Genomic DNA, 15,813 nt, shown 5'->3' with positions numbered 1-15,813 from the left:
GATTAATCCCAGGCTACTCCACATCCCATAATATTCGCACCTTATTTGCTGTTCTGCACCATCTACACCCCAGGTCTTGGCAGTGGCTGCCCTACTTGATGTCACAAAGGCATTTGACTCGTGGAATGACCGTATCTTTTCTATCTCCTTGCATGATTCGGGCTCAGCACCCATTTTCTTCTGCAAATACGATTGCTATACACTCTCCCCACTGCCCAGGTATGACTGAATGGCATGCTCTCTTACCTGTTCCCAGTTACTCGAGGTACACGCCAGGGGTGTCCACTGTCGCCCCTCTTGTTTGCAATTGCCATGGAGCCCCTGGCAGCGAGCCTTTGTTAACACCACGCACATAGTGGCCTTGGCTTCACCACCAGAGAACTAATTGTTTCAAAGTATGCCAATGTAGTCCTGCTATACATCAGTAGACCTCAGGATAATCTCACACTGGTGACCCGAGAGGTCATAAGATTTGGAGGTTTTTCTGGAATTTAGGTACACTGGTTTAAATCCATACTATTTCCCCTAACTGACGGCACCTACCCATTCGCCACGGAGTAACCACTGCGGTGGGCTTCTGATCCATTACAGTACCTGGGCATTTGGCTGAGCAGAGATCCCAATGTGTTCTGGAGAAATAAATATGGCTGCACCGTCTCGTGGTTGGAGGACAGATAGCCCATCTGGCCCCGGTTATCGATGTCGATTTTGGGTCGAATTGCGACCACGAAAATGATTGTTCTACCTAAGTTTTTACAGCATCACGGATCAAATCTCATATTTCTGATCTAGGCTGGTAAACAGCCCCGTATTTCCTGGGAGATTCTTACCTTGCCACTTGCTCAGGGTGGTCTGGGCACCCCGGATATGTCACTTTACGCATTCTGTGCTCAGGGTAATATATACACTACTGGTTATATCCAACACCCTTCCAGCCTCACATTGCCATTGAAACTGACCTTTGCCCTGCAATGGCCCCTCTCCACTGCTCTGTATCTCCCTTATAAGTGTCAGAGGGCAGAGATCGACACAGAGTAATGCGTGCTCTGGTCCTGGGATAGACTGCGGTCCTGTTCAGGACCTTCCTGCCTCTATGCTCTCTCTATACCCCTTGGTCGGAACCCCCAGCTGCCACCACTGCAGGACATGGGCACCAGGACGCGCGCATGTGGTCGTGGCCTCATAACCTTCTCAGACCTTTCCCTGGTGGATGCCTTCATACCACCGTTTGCGAGCTCAGATCCCACTCCCCCAACTGTGCTGGACACACTGTACTATTATCAAATCCGTGCGACCTGCCGGTTCACTGCATGACACATTCCCGGCTTCCCCACTCACTCTCTGGAGCACATGCTCACTAATTCTACACCACGCAAATGAATCACCCGCTTATACACCATTATGCAATGTTCTGCACCCATCGCAATCCCGAATGCATGTGCTGCAGGAAAGGTGGACACGGAGCTCCCAATTACAGACATGCGGTGGTCCTTTTGCTATGCACAGATGGAAGCACCCTCACCCAACTACAGATTGAGATTGATACATTTAAATTTTCTTCATCGCTTATATTGTACCCCATTGCAGCTCTTGCGAATGGGATTAGTAGCGGACCCCCGCTGCCTCAGGTGCTCGTTAACACGGGCCTCCTTCATACACCTCGCCTGGCACTGCCCCAAGGTTGGAATTAAGTCTTCTCCATCATTCTCACCGTCACTGGTCATTCTACCCCCGTCGCCCAATGGTGAGCCTCTTGGGATAAGTCAAGGACATCCAAACAAGTATATGCCGGCTCACCACAGTGCTCCTCCTTCTTGCTAAACAGAGCATGGCCATTAACTGGGGCCAGCGACTTGCTCCTAGGATCAAAGCTTAGTTACAGGATGTCACATACTGCCAGGAGCAGCTTTCATACTTCTGGGAATTGATGCCCCTATGCTCACGTCCCAAACATATCTGGGAACCCTTCATGGCTTACATGCACCAGAGAGCCTCCACCCCCATCCTCGCCTATTGTAACACTCTGAGATGAGCCCTATCCGGTCACTCACTCACTTTAGGACCAATACTACCACTGGTGACTCCTAATGTTTCTCATTTATTTAAATAGCAACTTGGTCTCCTCTGAATTGTGTATTTTGTTGTTGTATGTACTTATACTGTATTGGCTGTCAACTTGATACATGCCCCTCTTGGGGCGTTGCAACTGGGGACATTATGCTGTATCTGATGTCATCTACTGTGCTAAGATACTCCCCCCCCCCCTTACCCTACCTTCCCCTTCCCAACTCTCCTTTTCCCTCCTGTTTGCTGTTGTGTCATTGTTCTACTTTGACTTAAATGCCCCCAAAAAATTATTAAAAAAAATAATGATGGCACAGATTTCATTTTTAGATGAAGTACTGCTATCGGATATTATATTATAGTGGTTGAAAAAATTTGACTATATTTTGTTTTTTGTGATTTATTGTACTATGGGCTTTGTATAATGTGGATCACTTGCATTATGTTATGGTCAGTTTTAAAAATTGTGAAGGTGTTTAATGTAATTGTGTCTAAATAAACTACTATGACATAATAAGCAGCAAAAAAGAGTGTCTCCGACTTCCACATCCTGGGTGTTTGCTGGTGGGGAGATCTGATCACAACCTCTTCAGAAACAACACAGGATATCTTCATAAAACCAAGACTGGAAATCTGGTCTTTTGAAGGCCTGATACCTTTCACTGTCCTTTGACTTAGCTAAGAGCTAGTATCCAGAGAAGGTCAGCATGTTCTTTTACAGGAGAATCTGCCAAAGCACTTTGCATTTTTACCTGGTTATATGTGATTGGTTCTTGTTGAGAAGCCTTGAGTTTCCGCAAGCGTTCCTTGTCCTTTCGAAGATCTGTCTTACAGCCAATCAGAATGATGGGGATTCCGCGACAGAAGTGATTCACCTCTGGATACCACTGTTGCAAGTAGATGAAAGTACACGAATACATTAATGAACTTTCCGACAGGTAACATTTAATTAAATATTTCGAAATATTGGCTTATCGTATGACAAAACATCACAAATATTTTCTGATGAGGCTACGCGAATGGTGAAATTGCCATGCACATCTTGACATGTGGAGAAGTGTGGCTCACTGGTTAGAGGAGGCATACCCTGAAGCAGAGGTCAGACCCGGGACCAGGGTTCAATTCCCGACGCGGCAGGGTCTTGAGCCCAATTGTCCACGGACTCGATAATTCTCGCTTCAGTGCCCACTCTAATCACGGGTTCACACTCCGCAACTCTGGGCATTAAGCTTGCTTAATATCCCCTACGGCCCCCCGCGGCGGGATGCCTGGCTTTCACCTTGGGGATGCCCAGCACGGGTTATCTCACAGGGAAAAGCCAGGACGGGTTCCCAAGGCAAGCGCCGAGATGCCCTAGGGTAAGTCGAGTGCTATATAAGAACACACATACATACATACATACATACATCATACTATGTTGGTTGCCTGTGTGGTGTTTTATGCCACTTTCAATATTGCCTGGAAGCCTTGAGCAGTTAATGCTCCTAAGGTTCTTTGCCCAGGTTCCTACATTGCTCCTTTAGCAGAGGCAGGAGCGTGTCAATCAGGAATGTTTCTAAGTATATCCCTGTTGGAATATTGTCTCACACCTGTAAGCCAACATAGTAAACTATATAATTTTGTGATGCAGCTTGTATCCCTTATTAATTAAGAAAGGTGAAGGGAAGTGCAGCAATACTCGGTAATAAATTTTTTTTAAAAAGAGAGAGTTGAAAAAAACACACAGGGAGAGAGAGAGTGGTAAAGGAGTTGGTCTGCACCTTGGATGTGAAACCTAGCTGCCACCAAACTCTCAAACAATGGATCACTCACAGCGTTGAAGAATTAGCACCCTTGAAAAACCACCAAACCAAACAGGGTAGCAAAAAGGCCCCCTGGTTCAACGACGACCTTAAGAAATCCAAGAAACTATGCCGTACTCTCGAGAAAACATGGAGAAAAAACCCAACCACTGACAACCTGACCACCTTCAAGACAGCCTCCCGTAAACACCACCAATTGATCCGATCCACCAAGAAATCAGCATTCAAGGATCGACTCGACAACAACGCCCACAACAGCAAGGAACTATTCAATATCGTCAAAGAATTCACCATCCCCACCGCAGCCTCAAACGACATTACTCCCTCCCAAGACCTCTGCGATTCGCTATCCTCCTTCTTCTACAACAAAATTGCCGACATACATAACAGCTTTGAGAACATCTCCAAAGAACAGTCATCTCCACCCACCTCCGAACCTAAACCGCCCTCTAACAACCTCAGCGCCTGGAACCCAATCACCACTGAAGACACCATCCGCCTAATGAACTCCATCCACTCTGGCTCGCCAACCGACCCCTGTCCCCACCACATCTTCAACAAAGCAGACTCCATCATCGCACCCCATCTCCGTGATGTCATCAACTGCTCCTTCAACTCCGCTACCTTCCCAGAAAGCTGGAAACACGCCGAACTCAGCGCCCTTTTGAAGAAACCCACAGCAGACCCCTCCGAACTTAAGAACTACCGCCCCATATCCCTCCTCCCATTCCCTGCCCAAGTCATTGAGAAAGCCGTCAATAGCCAGCTCGCCGCCTTCCTTGAATCCAACAACTCCCTCGACTCTTCACAGTCCGGCTTTCGAGCCAAACACAGCACCGAAACCGCCCTCATTGCAGCGACAGACGACATCCGAACACTACTGGACAACGGAGAAACAGTGGCCCTCATCCTACTAGACCTCTCCGCCGCCTTCGACACAGTCTGTCACAGCACCCTCATACAACGCCTCCGCAACATCGGCATACAAGGAAAAGCCTTGGACTGGATCATCTCATTCCTCGCCGGGAGAACCCAGAGAGTCCGACTTCCCCCATTCAAATCAGAGGCCACCGAAGTCATCTGCGGAGTACCACAAGGATCATCACTCAGTCCCACCCTATTCAACGTTTACATGAGTCCACTCGCATCCATCGCGCGTCAACACAACCTTAACATCATCTCCTACGCTGACGACACCCAGCTGATCCTTTCCCTCACCAAAGACCCTAACACCGCCAAAACTAATCTTCACGAAGGCATGAAAGAAGTAGCCGAATGGATGAAAAACAGCCGCCTAAAACTTAACTCAGACAAAACGGAGGTCCTCATCCTAGGATCATCCCCCTCTGCCTGGGACGACTCATGGTGGCCATCTGCTCTGGGCACAGCACCCATACCCACAGACCACGCACGTAACCTTGGCTTCATCCTAGACTCCTCACTTTCGATGACCAGACAAGTCAACGCCGTCTCATCCTCCTGCTTCAACATACTTCGTATGCTCAAAAAAATCTTCCGTTGGATCCCCTCCGAGACAAGAAAGACTGTCACCCACGCACTAGTCACTAGCCGACTGGACTATGGAAACACCCTCTATGCCGGAATCACAGCCAAACTACAGAAAAAACTCCAACGCATCCAAAACGCATCAGCGAGACTCATTTTAGACATCCCTCGCCAAGATCACATTACCGGTCACCTGAAAGACCTCCACTGGCTTCCCGTCAACAAGAGAATAACGTTCCGTCTCCTCACCCACGCACACAAGGCCCTCTACAAACTAGGACCCGAATGCCTCAACACTCGACTGTCCTTCTACACACCCACCCGCCAACTAAGATCATCCAATCAAGCCCTCGCCGCAGTTCCGCGCATCCAAAGATCCACCATGGGAGGAAGATCCTTCTCCTACTTGGCGGCCAAGACCTGGAACTCACTCCCCACTCACCTCCGCCTTACACAGAACCACATCTCCTTCAGAAAGGAACTTAAAACCTGGCTATTCGATAAATAATTGAACCCCCTCCCCAAGCGCCTTGAGACCCTCTGGGTGAGTAGTGCGCTATATAAATTCCTGAACTTGAACTTAGTTTCCAGGTCAGGACCCACCTCCGAAAACTGAAGAACCACCTCTATTTTCCCGCTCTCAGGGCCCGATGTAGGTAATCCCAGATTACCAATTCTTAGATACCGAATCATACCGATTCTTTATTTAAGAACTGGCAATCTGGATGTAGGTAATTTTACCGATTTAATTACCGAATCGGTATGATTCGGTAATTACCGAATCGGTATTTACCGATTCGGTAATTGCCATTCATTCCTATGGGCCTGGAGGCCCATAGGAATGAATGTCAATTACCGAATCAGTAAATACCGATTCGGTAATTGGGGGAAACATAGAAGGGTGGCAGGGTGTCACTTTGACACCCTGTTGCATCCCTCAATTGTGCATGGGTGCACCTGTTGCAGACATACATGCCCTTAGGGCATGTATGTCTGCAACATGGCACTGTTTTAAAAGCAAAAAAAATGCTTTTTAAAGGGTTTTCATTATTTACCACCAACTTCTAGTTGGTGGTAAATAACACATTCTTAAATCCCTGTAGCACTGATTACAGTGCTACCTACATGTCAAGATACAGATTCGGTAATTTTTACCGAATCGGTAAAATTACCGATTCGGTAAAATGACCAAATCTGTATTTTAACATGCCACTACATCATAAACTCCAAATACCGGTCGGTAACGGCCGAAATCGTCCAATGATGTTAAAATAACATGTGAAATGAGGATCAATCATGATTCCATTACAAAGAACTCGTGAACAGTACTAAGGCATTATGGGAATTGTATTCCGAAAAATGATCATGTGAAATAAGGTTTAAAAAGCGAGCAAAACGCATTTTGCATTTCTTTGAACTTCTCCCCTGTGATCAAGGTGACAGCCGAAACGCGTAAGGTTACAGAAGATTTGTGCTGTTGTCTCCAGAAATAAATGCTGTTTTCCCCGTGATGGGCCTTGCATCTTTGTTGGTCACGGCTCGTGCTTGGTGAGCTGCCCCATGCTCACTGTTTCGTGAGGCCACCCTGAAGGGTTGAGGGCTCCGCTGATTTGGAGACTTTGTTTGTTTGCCATATATATATATATATATATATATATATATATATATATATATGAAAGCAATATCCTGTAAGTTCAGCTCTCGATGCCGTACTTCTCCCACAGGTACAGATCTCTCGAACACCAGATTAAGTGAAATGAAGTGTCTTTATTCTCTCCTCTCCACCAGCATGACGCGTTTCGGCTGTATCACAACAGCCTTGATCACATGGCATCAAATTACCAATGGGAGTGCTTAAATACTGTGTTAATTACGATTGACACCTAACATATGGATAACTGACATAGAAAAAATATATATACATCAATCACGCTATTTACAACGGTTTGAGAGGAAACACGCCGAAAATACAATGATATAACAATACTCTTGTTATCATTCAATATTAATGAATCAAATGTCAAAAATTTAGATATCGGTATTCGTATTACAGTCTGTAATTGCAACAATGAAAATATAATGCAAGTGCTCACGATTATAATCATAATGATAAACATTATTCATCTATTGACAATGAGTCTTTTAACAAGATAAACAGACATGTAAAACAGCGTGTCCTCTATAACAACCGTGCTTTCAATCCATGTCCGATAAAATTGGTAACCACGCGTGTTCGGTGTCAAAAAAGTGCAAAGTGCTTAAAAACAATGAAAGTGCATGGTGATTGCGCAATATTGACAAATTTATAATAAAAGGATAAATGCAACCAATCATCATAAAATGATCAAAATGGCAAAAAGTGCGCTGACATTTCATATATATACACAGATGTAAACACTGAAGCGTGAAAGCTGATACAAGGAACCTTACTACAGCCATAGTGACTTGTAATACCTTTGATCTACTTAAATACATTTCCAAGGTTACATTTTAATCTGGTTTAAATGAACCGATACCAATTGTGTGCAAAGAATAATTGAAAAGGCTTCATATTTACAAAATTGCGAGAAACTGTGTTCCTGGAACCAAAAGACACCATACTTGTTCTGTAGATAAGGAACCTATCTAAGACATGGCAACCTTGACAATCACTCAAATGCTGGATGGATGCTGGACCCAATTCTATTTGCTAATACACGATGTTACTGGGAGTGGTGAAAGGCAAATCCCTAGAGAAAGACCTGCAGATCTTCCCCCCTATTCAACCCATTAGGGATTCTGGTGTCTAGGAGTACAATGTACTTACTTTCCAGTTGCCTTAAAAGTTTTTCCCGATCCCCCTACCCGTATATTTTTGGGCACAGCATCGATGACAAAATATTTGAGGTGATTCAGATTTTTGGCATGCACCAATTCAAAGTGGCGGGCGACTGGGTATGTAACAACCGAATTTACAATTGCTCTCAGATGTTGCAATATTCGATTGAAAGCCTGTAATTTGGTGCTGCCCACGTATTTTAACCCACAGGAGCATTCTAATACATATACAGCAAAATCTGTGCGGCATGTGTATAGCTCCTTTATTGGTGTGGGTGTAGGATTAAATGGCGAACAAAATTCTGAGGTGTTAACCCCGAACTTGCACGCCCTACACGAGATGCTCGTATGGAAGCCTTTCTTGTTAGAGACCCATATTTTGCTACTCATAACCTCTGGGCTGCTTCTAACCAGAGAGTCCCTCATAGAGGGCGCCCTCCTAAAAACAAGGGAGGGTTCTGCCGGAAGTATGGGTGCTAGACTGATGTCCGTTTTCAATATGGGCCAATGTTTTTTAAGAATGTCCCTTATCTTGCGTTCCTCTCTGTTGTAGGTGGTTATCAAACTAATAGTCCTGTCCTCTTTGGCCACTTCATTATCGCCACCTATGTCAGTGCCCACAGCCAGATTAACTAGATAATCCTCTCTGTTTTTGCTATTGGCATTATCTTTGGCTGCTACAAGCTCTTTGATAGAGTAGCCACGCTTCAAAAATCTTTTGATGGCCTCGCATCTTTGTTGGTCACGGCTCGTGCTTGGTGAGCTGCCCCATGCTCACTGTTTCGTGAGGCCACCCTGAAGGGTTGAGGGCTCCGCTGATTTGGAGACTTTGTTTGTTTGCCATATATATATATATATATATTCACTGAAAAAACCATGGGTTATAGAACATATATAGTTAGGGATTAGCATTTACAAAACCTTATTTTACTCACACAAAACCATTGAAATTTCATATATAGTTAGTTGCACTAACTATATATCGCGCACCCGCAATCCACTGCTGATCATGTCACATATTACATCATTCATGACATGGTCAGTGACATCACTGATGACATCTCAAATTACACCACTGATGACATCTCAAATTACATCACTGATGACATCTCATTTGACATTACTGATCACATCACTGATGATATCATTCATGTGATAATACGATGAACCTCTTCAGACTCTAATATAACCTTAGATACAATCAGTGTAAACAGACACTCACAGACTGTCACTCATCCATGGAGTTACTCACACACCTAGTCAGTCATGCAAACAATCAATCACACCTCCATTTCCTCAACTATACAGTTATACACACCTTACTTATTCAAACATATACTAACACACATTTACTCTCTTATACAATCCCTGATACAAGTTCACAATCATCCATACAGCCACTCACACATTCACTGGCTCTCATGCACAGTTATTTATATATGTCAACTCTCACATGTACTGTGTTTTACATATGTACTTACTTTGACATGTAGCATTAAGATATCCATTCACTCACCAATAGACTCATGCACACAGTCAACCGCCCATACAGCTTTTTCCACATGCACTTTTGAACCCATACATCTAGTGAATCAACTTTTCACACATCTATGCACAGAGTCATACACCTCCCAGCCACCCACACACATACTCAGTCTCCCATACAAATACTTGGGCAACCAATCAATAACCCATATAGTTACTCATATAGCTACTGATCAACACATGCAGCAGTTTACAGAACAACAGACATAATGATGCACAAATTAAAACAGTTTAGTCACTAACCCATGCACTCAGTGAGACACATTTAATCACTCACTCATACAGTCAGTCACGCACCTACTAAATCCTTCATCCAGACACTTATACATCCACTCATTCTTCAATATGTAAGACATATTTTAACTTTACAGAAACATACAGTCACTGGATGTTGTGATCAGTGATGTCATCAGTGATGTCATCAGTGATGTCATCAGTGATGTCACTGACCATGTCATGAATGATGTAATATGTGACATGATCAGCAGTGGATTGCGGGTGCGCGATATATAGTTAGTGCAACTAACTATATATGAAATTTCAATGGTTTTGTGTGAGTAAAATAAGGTTTTGTAAATGCTAATCCCTAACTATATATGTTCTATAACCCATGGTTTTTTCAGTGAATTTTCAAGGTTTTGTAAATGCTAATTCCTAACTATATATGGTCTATAACCTATGGTTTTTTCAGTGAATTTCATTGGTTTTTTAAAAGCTAATATCTGTAGCTGTAAAATGTATTCTTCTTTAAATCTTAAAATATATTTTACATGTTTTTTATACAATTTTTTAAAATTTTTTTTTTGTTTCGCTCCCAGTCCGCGAACCGGTTAGCTTCCCGTTAGCTCAATTTGGAGCCGCGACTCGGTCCGCGAACCGGTAAACGTTCCGTTTGCGTAACTGTTGCGTTAGCATGACGTTTTGCGTTGTCGCGTAATACGTCATTTGACACAAAAACACAGAAACACAAAATGGTGGACTCCCGTAACGCTGCTGGTTCGCGTACCGGGTCGCTCCCTGGGAAGCGCACCATCAAAAAAGGTAGGAAAGTAATTTACAGAAAAACGACTGGAGACACTCTCACCAAATATAGATTAGCTCATACAACATAACAATCCCTTTCATTTTCACAAATTTGATTGAAATTCCATTTAGCCATGTAGCCTGTAGACCTCTCTAAATACCGTGAGGTAAATTACTTCACAAAACACATCTGAAGTGTTGGAATTGACAACCAATGAAAATGTTACTTTCATTTTCTACTTTTATTACCTGACATTTGATTGGTTATATACCTGAATATATATAAAGGAAGAGAAGGAAACACAGCCATTTTGACTGCTACTTCTTGTTGTACATTACAATTGAATTATCACTAAACTCTTCAACTTGTTTGTAAAGGTAAGTTGATATTTTTAAAACTGAAGTATATTGTGCACTATAAGTTAATATGGTAAACTTTTTCTGATAGTTATATACTATCCCTCTGTAGTAGTTATAGATTTAGATAGACTTCTCTGTTATAGTTATGGATGGAGTTAGGCTTCTCTTGGTTAAATCACAGACACTTTTTTATATTCCTATTTCCACTCTGATACTATACACTGCCAAAAGATAAATTCACTGATAAAAACTGCCTATCTAAAATTAATCCCAACAGTGCCCTATCTCTACTAATATATATTTTTTTTATCCAAATTTCAGGCAAAATGGAAGGCGAACAGAAAGTTGAATTTAACAACAAACAATTAACATACAGTATTTGAATAGTCTATCATTCTTTTTTCCTTATAGTACGCTGCCCAGAACGCTTTCCGGTTCGCGGACTGGGCGCTCCCCACGCAAAAAAAAAAAAAATTTTTTTTTTTGCCCTGCTGGGCCCTTTTAAAACCTCCACATAAAACCTAGGGGGTCAACGAGGATCTACTATGCCCCCTTATGGTAATTTCCCCCTTTGTTTTGGCCTCCTCTTGTCTCTCGATCCTACCGAGAGACAAGATGGCGGCCGCTCCGGACTGTTTAGAATGTTGACAGACACCGGAGAGCCAATCAGCTTCGCATCGCAAAGTTCCGTTACGCGAAAAGTACGCGAACCGGAGCGCTACCCGGAGCGCTGTTACAGATATATATCTTTTTTTGAACGTTAATTTCTCAAAATCCACTGAAGCACATATATTGAGACCTAGCAAAGGCACATCGGGCTAACAGTCCCTACAATTTTGCCAAGTTTCGTGCAAATCCATTCAGCCGTTCGGGCTAAAAGTGAGGCCAACCGCCCTATGGAAATTAACATTGGAAAAACGCGTTTTTGGGACCCCCCTTTTTTCTCGGCCCCCCCTTGACGAACCCCCCCCAAATTTTCAGGGGCTGCTCAGAAACAAAATGTGCCATTTTCCTGAAAATTTCAGCCGATTCCGTCCACAAACGCCAAAGTTATTAGACATAGAATTTTCAAAAATCCCATAGGGAAAAAATCCTAACTATATATACCTACTGGCGACCGCCAGTAGGTAATATATATATATATATATATATACATGCGCCATCAGAACACTGAACTATTGCCTCTGAAGAAAGGAAATTTGTTATTCCTGAAACGCGTCAGGCATGCTGTATTTGCTGAAACGGACTGCTGTTTGTTTTGCGTGTGAGCTGCCATTAAACTTAAAGTGAAACTGAACAGTCTTCTCGTGGCTCTAATACGAATTTGGTAACCGCCCTTGAATTGATATATATATATATATATATATATATATATATCAGAGATACCACTAGAATGCTTTATTTAGTCCTTGAATTGCCATTGCTGCATGCAAAGCAATGCAAGGCAATGCAAAGGCTTAAGTGATATTTACTAAGGCACGCAAAACATCCCTCCATGGCTCTGCGTGGCTTAGTAAATCCAGAGTAATGCAAGGCAGCTTAAATTACTACCTTGCATTATTTTACTGTGGGAAGGTGTTCCATGAGTGGAGTGTGGGTGTTCCCATGCATTCCCTATGGAATGCATGAACCTGAGAATGCGTGAAAATGCTAAGTCATCGCAATAGAGGCGTAACGAGGAGAAATATATTATTTCCTCTTTGTGCTGCATTGTGCAGCACATATGAAAAAAGAGGAAAAAGCCTTTGACAATTTTTTTTTGCACGAAGGTGCGACTTCCTGCACACAAAACAATTGTGCCTCTAATGCAGGCATCCTTGCTCCAAGGTGCTAGGGCGCCTGCGTTGGCGGTAGGCAGCAATCAATTCACCAGCGCACAGAGAGAACAGGAATACGCCATATGTTAGTAGATGTGGCACATTCCTTCTCTCTCCATTTGCTGCAGCACAGCAAGTTGTCTTCCTTAGTTGTGTCAAATGTTAGTAAATCTGTCCCTTTGTTTTTTAGCAAAATGAGTTGAAATGAGTTGAAATCACAGTTATCTGTAATCAGGGGCAGCTGAACACCCGGGTGCTTGTCCCTAAATTAATTCATATAATTAAGTAGGAGAAGATAGGAACGGCATGCTGTTTCCTTAGGTGTTGGGTATCACTGAGCTCGCAACAGGACGAAAAGTAATAATAAAGCGTTGCAATCTCCAACACAACACACTAACCACTCAAAAATGACTGATTCAACTGAATTGGGAATTAGAATCTGGTCTGTGCCGGAATCCTCGATAAAAATGCATGAAGGTGCACAAACTATGACACAATGACGAGGCCAAACTAATAGCCATACAGCACTATGCAAACACCTGTAGCACAAAATGTAACATAAAATACCCCTATATGGTATTTAAAGCCTGATATGGAGTTGGGTGGTAATCGGAAATCCGTGGATGTCAAGAGGAAATTCTGCGAATGGATTGGTGGTCGGAGGTACCATTATCCCCTGAAATTGTGGAATTTCTGTTAAATCTAAATCAAGCCTTTATTCGCAACATTTCTTCAAAATCTGTCTACCTGGCCATATTCTACGACAAATCGATGGTGCTTGTGGCGGGCGGATTTAACATTTGTTCTACTGCTGCCTTAATGATCCATGACTAATAATCTCCTTGGAAGGAGCGGGGTAAAAAAATAGAGTAAATGTCACAAGTTTCTCAATCTTTGGCCATAGACAGAAGAGCTACAGATTTTACAGACTCATACAGCAGTGCTATTGACCAGGTTACTAAGAATGATAGATTCAGATAGCAGACATGTCACAGCAATCATTCCTTCTAGGGTCTCAGAAACCTTTAATAATTAGAATTCAAATGTCAGCTTTAAAAACAAGCATTTGGAAATACATTTGTTTTGTACCCCACTATCAGCTTTTTCCTGTACACATTTATACTGAAAGTGAGCTTTTGAAGGAATACAGTTCCCCAAAACAAAAGGTTTATTCATGGAAAGAATTAGGTTGTCCAGCAATTCTAGCTTTACATGTTTGAGTGATATTTGAATAGCAAATATGCATTTACTGATTGTCATTTTCATTTTGTATTCACATGTGCTACTGCCACACATGCATAGATTCTGCCTTGCATGTCTGTATCATCATGCACTACTGCCACACATGCATAGATTCTGCCTTGCATGTCTGTGTCATCATGCACTACTGCCACACATGGATAGATTCTGCCTTGCATGTCTGTGTCATCATGCACTACTGCCACACATGCATAGATTCTGCCTTGCATGTCTGTGTCATCATGCACTACTGCCACACATGGATAGATTCTGCCTTGCATGTCTGTGTCATCATGCGCTACTGCCACACATGCATAGATTCTGCCTTGCATGTCTGTGTCATCATGCGCTACTGCCACACATGCATAGATTCTGCCTTGCATGGCTGTGTCATCATGCGCTACTGCCACACATGGATAGATTCTGCCTTGCATGTCTGTGTCATCATGCACTACTGCCACACATGCATAGATTCTGCCTTGCATGTCTGTGTCATCATGCACTACTGCCACACATGCATAGATTCTGCCTTGCATGTCTGTGTCATCATGCACTACTGCCACACATGGATAGATTCTGCCTTGCATGTCTGTGTCATCATGCACTACTGCCACACATGGATAGATTCTGCCTTGCATGTCTGTGTCATCATGCACTACTGCCACACATGCATAGATTCTGCCTTGCATGTCTGTGTCATCATGCACTACTGCCACACATGCATAGATTCTGCCTTGCATGTCTGTGTCATCATGCACTACTGCCACACATGCATAGATTCTGCCTTGCATGGCTGTGTCATCATGCACTACTGCCACACATGCATAGATTCTGCCTTGCATGTCTGTGTCATCAAGCACTACTGCCACACATGCATAGATTCTGCCTTGCATGTCTGTGTCATCAAGCACTACTGCCACACATGCATAGATTCTGCCTTGCATGGCTGTGTCATCAAGCACTACTGCCACACATGGATAGATTCTGCCTTGCATGGCTGTGTCATCATGCACTACTGCCACACATGGATAGATTCTGCCTTGCATGGCTGTGTCATCATGCACTACTGCCACACATGGATAGATTCTGCCTTGCATGGCTGTGTCATCATGCACTACTGCCACACATGCATAGATTCTGCCTTGCATGTCTGTGTCATCATGCACTACTGCCACACATGGATAGATTCTGCCTTGCATGTCTGTGTCATCATGCACTACTGCCACACATGGATAGATTCTGCCTTGCATGTCTGTGTCATCATGCACTACTGCCACACATGGATAGATTCTGCCTTGCATGGCTGTGTCATCATGCACTACTGCCACACATGCATAGATTCTGCCTTGCATGTCTGTGTCATCATGCACTACTGCCACACATGGATAGATTCTGCCTTGCATGGCTGTGTCATCATGCACTACTGCCACACATGCATAGATTCTGCCTTGCATGTCTGTGTCATCATGCACTACTGCCACACATGCATAGATTCTGCCTTGCATGTCTGTGTCATCATGCACTACTGCCACACATGCATAGATTCTGCCTTGCATGTCTGTGTCATCAAGCACTACTGCCACACATGCATAGATTCTGCCTTGCATGGCTGTGTCATCATGCACTACTGCCACACATGC

General features: G+C 43.5%; 1 protein-coding gene across 1 annotated transcript in view; it reads right to left on the bottom strand.

Annotated features, from left to right (window-relative positions):
* LOC147660705 (rho-related GTP-binding protein RhoF-like) overlaps window positions 1-15,813 on the bottom strand; it is a gene marked incomplete at its 5' end in the record, with an annotated part of 77,097 nt that overhangs the window by 8,423 nt on the left and 52,861 nt on the right. Inside the window, one exon of the mRNA XM_086951523.1 lies at window positions 2,817-2,951. Within this exon, the coding sequence (XP_086807649.1) occupies window positions 2,817-2,951 (135 nt within the window). The remainder of the gene's footprint in view (window positions 1-2,816; window positions 2,952-15,813) is intronic.

This window comes from Lissotriton vulgaris, unplaced genomic scaffold (genome assembly GCF_964263255.1).
Source record: "Lissotriton vulgaris unplaced genomic scaffold, aLisVul1.2 SCAFFOLD_2916, whole genome shotgun sequence".
Lineage (NCBI taxonomy): Eukaryota > Metazoa > Chordata > Amphibia > Caudata > Salamandridae > Lissotriton > Lissotriton vulgaris.
The sequence above is the reverse complement of the archived record's forward strand: the minus strand, read 5'-3'. Positions and strand labels throughout refer to the sequence as shown.